The sequence below is a fragment of the Nerophis lumbriciformis genome, linkage group LG03, assembly GCF_033978685.3.
Source record: "Nerophis lumbriciformis linkage group LG03, RoL_Nlum_v2.1, whole genome shotgun sequence".
In the NCBI taxonomy this organism is placed as follows: domain Eukaryota; kingdom Metazoa; phylum Chordata; class Actinopteri; order Syngnathiformes; family Syngnathidae; genus Nerophis; species Nerophis lumbriciformis.
Genome location: NC_084550.2, coordinates 17139001 through 17145000, shown reverse-complemented (window position 1 = coordinate 17145000; position 6000 = coordinate 17139001). Strand labels below are relative to the sequence as shown.

The 6000-nt window shown below is 31.3% G+C and overlaps 1 protein-coding gene across 10 annotated transcripts in view; it reads right to left on the bottom strand.

Annotated features, from left to right (window-relative positions):
• Positions 1-606: 606 nt before the first annotated feature.
• Positions 607-6000, bottom strand: part of tcf7 (transcription factor 7) — a 97035-nt gene continuing 91641 nt past the window's right edge. For 2 of the 10 annotated variants that reach the window (XM_061934309.1, XM_061934324.1), the window contains 5 exons: positions 5891-5998; positions 5682-5720; positions 4115-4163; positions 3288-3360; positions 607-1547 (listed from right to left, as the gene is read on the bottom strand). In XM_061934309.1, coding sequence (XP_061790293.1) covers positions 1355-1547; positions 3288-3360; positions 4115-4163; positions 5682-5720; positions 5891-5998 — 462 coding nt within the window. In that variant the 3' untranslated portion in view covers positions 607-1354. Of the gene's footprint in view, positions 1576-3287; positions 3361-4114; positions 4164-5681; positions 5721-5890; positions 5999-6000 lie in introns of all 10 variants that reach the window. The other 8 variants (XM_061934316.1, XM_061934332.1, XM_061934339.1 and 5 more) reach the window with 7 other exon arrangements.

Below are 6000 nucleotides of genomic sequence, written 5' to 3'. Positions count from 1 at the left end.
TTTTGTTTTGGCTCGCTAAATCCGAACTGACGTCGCCTCGCAGGGAAATAAAAAAATAAGTTTCACACATCGCTTGATGATTTTGGAAGTAAATAAAATACTGCAAAAAAAGAAAAAGAAAATTGTGTTAAGTTTTTTATGCCAGTTTGAAATGTATCTTTAAAAAAATAATTTTAATTTTTTAAACAAATTCAATACACCAAAACAATTCAAGTGTAAAAAAAAAGAAGTCATTTCTCTGGTGTTTATATGAAACTACAAGCAACATTGCCCTCTGCTGGATGAACACGGAATTGTTCAACTTTACATTGAAACCAAAACGCTTAAAAGTATTGCTTTAAGAAATGGTAGCGACTAAAAAGTACTTTTAAATTTTTTTTTTACTGCTTCGTCTTAGTTGGTAAATCAAGACTTTCTGTGGACAATAGAAGAAGAAAGTGTGAATTAGAATATTTACTGTCTTGTTTAAGTGAGTTTTGTTTTGCCTCGCTAATTCCGAACTGACGTCGCCTCGCAGGGAAAGAAAAAAAAAGTTTCACACATCGCTTGATGATTTGGGAGTAATTAAAATACTGCAAAAAAAGGGAAAATTGTGTTATGTTTTTTTATTCCAGTTTGAAATGTATCTTTAAAAACATCCTTTTAAATATTTAAACAAATTCAATACACCAAAACAATTCAAGTGTAAAAAAAAAAAGTCATTTCTCTGGTGTTTATATGAAACTACAAGCAACATCGCCCTCTGCTGGATGAACACGGAATTGTTCAACGTGACATTGAAACCAAAACACTTAAAAGTATTGCTTTAAGAAATGGTAGCGACTAAAAAGTACTTTTTTTTTCTTTTTTTTTCCATAAACATGAAAGTTCATTATTAGGTCAATTTGCACATTAATATAAAAACACTTTACAGGAAAACCTAATTAAAGTTTACAGAGCTGCAACCTTTTTAAAAGTAACATACAAAACAAAATGCTTTCCTCCCCTTCTGACAGTACAAAAATACACAAATAAAAATAAAATATACGATGAGTTGGTCCAGACATTTGTGTTATACAGGCGATTGTCATGCACGTGCACGCCCACGCGCACACTTGTACAGAAATGTCAAACGTGCAGTCAAGTTGTAGTTGCACAATGAAGCACTAGAAGGCACTACAACACCTGATTTGTAACATTGGAGCTCATTAAGAAGCCCGGGAAAAGTCCAAACTAATTCAGAAAACGTTATGGCACGCAGATGTTGCTAATGTTACAAAATGTTTGTGATATTTACATCTTTTTACATTCAATGTAATATCTTGACGAGTTCCCGCACGTTGCCAGGGGAAACCGCCTCGCTGCCACGCGAAGGTCAGAGGTCGCTGAACCTTGACTGTTGCGGGCGAGCGCGTTTCGGGGCGACCTTGCACGGGGGAGTCGGCGAGGGGGGCCGCTGGTGGTAAGGGTGCGGGTGGGGGGGCGAGTCTGGAGGCGGAGTTAAATGTGAACAAGTTGGACTGGAGCAGCGTCCTCCTTGATGGAAGCGAATGCACTTCTTCTTCCTCCTAGGGAGGGACAGTCACACACAGTTATCTGTGAATACATAAATCATCATCAGCATACTCATATATACCAACAATCATAACACTCAAGGGTATACATAATATAGATGTACATTAGGTCAGGAAAAACACAGAGGCTATTTTATCCCTACAAGCCTACAAACAGGCTTGTAGGGATGAAATAGCCTCTGTGTTTTTTCATAAATATATATATATATATATATATATATATATATATATGTGTGTGTGTGTATATATGTGTATATATAATATATACACACACATATATATATATATATATATGTATATACATATATATATATGTATATACATATATATATATATATATATACGTGTGTGTGTATATATATGTATATATATGTGTATATATAATATATGTATATATATATGTATATATAATATATGTGTATATATATATATATATATGTGTGTATATATGTATGTATATATATGCATGTATATATATATGCATGTATATATTACATGTATGTATATATATATATTTATATATATATGTATGTATATATAGATATATGTATATGTACTGTATATATATATATATATGTATGTATATATATACACATATACATATGTATATATATATATATATAAACATATATATATATATGTGTGTATATATGTGTATATATAATGTATATATATACATATATATATATATGTGTGTGTGTGTGTATATATATGTATATATATGTGTATATATAATATATGTACATATATATGTGTATATATAATATATATATGTGTATATATATATGTGTGTGTATATATTTGTATATATATATGTATATACAGTATGTATGTATATATATGCATGTATATACAGTATATGTATATATATGCATGTATACATTACATGTATGTATATATATATATTTATATATATATGTATGTATATATAGATATACTGTATGTATATATATATGTACTGTATATATATGTATGTACATATATACATATATATATACATATATAGATATATGTATATATATGTACTGTATATACTATAAGTATATACATATATATGTATGTATATACATATACATGTATGTATATATATATATACATATATATGTGTGTGTGTGTATATATATATATATATATATATATATATATGTATATATACTGTATATATGTATATACACATATATATGTATGTATATACACATATGTATGTATATATGTATGTATATACAGTATATGTATGTATGTATGTATATATATACACATATGTATGTATATATATGTATGTATGTTTATATATATACACATTTATGCATATGTATACATACATATATATACATATATACATATATATACAGTATATATATATATATATATATATATATATATATATATATATATATATATATTCAAGATATACGTATATAATAAAATATATTTTAAACAACTTTATTTTCCTTTAAAAAAAAGACAGTTATTGAGGTCCATGTTAAAGTCGGTTATTAAATATAAGTGACCTTTACAGTGGAGCAAATATTTCATGCAAATCAAAGAGAAAGAAGTGAGTTTATTAGCACAGCTTAGCTTAGCGTTAGGGCGTAAGAAAACAGCCGAGCTTGTTTGGAAGCACAGGAAGTGGGGAAGTTGACTTTGGAGGAAAGAGGGGGCGGGGCTAACTCTCGCTATTAGCCACGGCTAAGTGGCGAAGCTAACTGCTTTTTGGACTTGCAGAGTACACACCTGCAGGGACCGCACCAGTCGGTTTGCTGCTGGAGGCCAAAGCGAGCTCGACATTTCTTGGGAGAACCCAAGTCTGAGCGACACGCATGCAAACATCGTGAAGAAGAAGAAGAAGAAGAAGAAGAAGAAGAATCAACATGGCGGACATTCACGGGAAATGTTAGTAGCTTTCTTTACAAGCACCCACACAATGTTAGTGACCTTTGTTAGTAGCATCATCTGACAGGGGAGTAAACAAAAAGTGGGTCATTAAAATTTAAAGCTAAAGAAAATCAAATTGAAGGAACAAAATTGAAGGAACAAAATCAACAGAATTCTTCCTAAAATCTTGTTAACGTGGAATGATTTTAACTATCAGATGTGTTTGATGCTCAGTAAAAATGTAAGCAGGAGGTGGCGTAGCGCAATGTTAGCATCATGTTAGCGCAATGTTAGCATCGTGTTAGTGCTATGTTAGCATCATTTTAGCGCGATATTAGCATGATGTTAACATGATTTTAGCATGATGTCAACGTGATGTTAGCATCATGTTAGCGTGATGTTAGCATGATGTTAACGTGATTTTAGCATGATGTTAACGTGATGTTAGCATCATGTTAGCGTGATGTAATGTTAGCATGATGTTAACATGATTTTAGCATGATGTTAACGTGATGTTAGCATCATGTTAGCGTGATGTTAACGTGATTTTAGCATGATGTTAACGTGATGTTAGCATCATGTTAGCGCGATGTAATGTTAGCATGATGTTAACGCCATGTTAGCTTAGCTTGTGTGTAAAAATAAAAATGTTAGGGTATACATAAAAAAAAAAAAAAAAAGTGTACCTGAGTTGGAGTCCTGCTGCTTGTCCCTTTTCCTCCTCTTCTTCTTGCCCTAAATGACAACACAACTTTTCAACGACTCCTGTTTTAAGCCCCCCCAAACACAATCACACATTTTTACACAACTACACACATAGGACACTTCATTAGGAACCCAGCAGCAACCGTCTAACAATACAACTTTCCTACAAAACACAAAAATGCTCACTTGTACCAACTTATAAAATATTTTATTGAACAAAGTTCTACTTAAGTCCAAAAAACTATTTTGTTTTTATAACTGTTTTTAAAACATATTTTAATTTTTTTTTAAAACATTTTCTAAAAAATTTTAAGCAATTTTGAAAATACTTATTGGGCACTAAAAAAAAAAAAAAAAGTGTTTAAGACATTTTAAAAACAAATTTTAAATATTTTTTTTAACTCACAAAAACACATTTGCTCGCTTATGAACATTTTTAGTTTTTGAACACTTTTTTTTAAAGCTTTAAAACTTTTAAAAACACATTTTGACACTTTTTAAGCAATTTTAAACCACTTTAAAAACGATCAAAAATTATTTGAATTTTGATGATTTATTTATTTGATTTATTTCTATTATTGATTGTCAACAAAATATTTTTTTTTGTATTGGAATATTGTAAATGATTAAAAACACTCAACAAAAAACATGTTTAACTCTCTGAAAGCGCTTTTTTGAAAACTACTTTTTTCAACTGTTTAAAACACTATATCAACAAAATATTTTTTTTATATTGGAATATTGTAAATGATTAAAACACTGTAACAAAAAAACATTAAAAAAGCACTTTTTAAAAACTACTTTTTCAACTGTTTAAAACACTATTTTTAATCCACTTCACCAATTTTCCAAATATTTTAAAACTTTTTAAACCACTTTTTTAAACTTATTTTAAACACTTAAGCAATTTTCTAAATTATTTTTTTTAACTTTTTAAACACTTGAAACAACTTTTTTTATAACTCTTTTCAAACACCTTTAAACACTTTTAAAGCAATTATTTAACACTCAAGCCCTTTAAAACTTTTTAAAACACCTTTCTATAGCCTTTTAATAGTCATTTCAATACAATACTTCATCACACATTGAATTATTATTATTTATAATTATTTCATCACACTTTTGTTTGGAGTATGGTATTGTTTGGAATATGGTATTGTTTGGAGCATGGTATTGTTTGGAATATGGTATTGTTTGGAGCATGGTATTGTTTGGAGTATGGTATTGTTTAGAGTATGGTATTGTTTGGAGCATGGTATTGTTTGGAATATGGTATTGTTTGGAGTATGGTATTGTTTGGAGCATGGTATTGTTTGGAATTTGGTATTGTTTGGAGTATGGTATTGTTTGGAATATGGTACTATATCAAATATGACATCCTATGTATCCGTGATGATTGGCGGTGCTGGTGTTCCTAATCAAGTGTCCTGAAAGTCTTGACTGTCTTAATGGTGCTGGTAACCATGGCAACATGCAATCCCTTTCATGCCTCGAGAAAACTGGTACACCCCCCACAGAGGCAGACACACCCACAAGACGAGTCCCTACCCAATCAGCTTTACTCTGGACCCCGCTAAGGCCCGCCTCCTGCAAGAGGGTCAACAGCACACTTAACACAGCAGGACGCCACACACGCACACGCACGCACACACACGATACAACACAACACATGCGCCCACTGATGTGTGTGAGTGAGTGAGTCAGTGTGTGTGTGTGTGTGTGTGTGAGTCAGTGTGTGTGTGTGTGTGAAGTCTTACATAGTTGTCCCGTGCAGACCAGGTGGGATAAAGTTGCATGTGAAGTTGTCTCTCCTTACGCGCCAACTCGTAGTATTTAGCCTGCTCCTCACGGCTCAACGCATGCCACT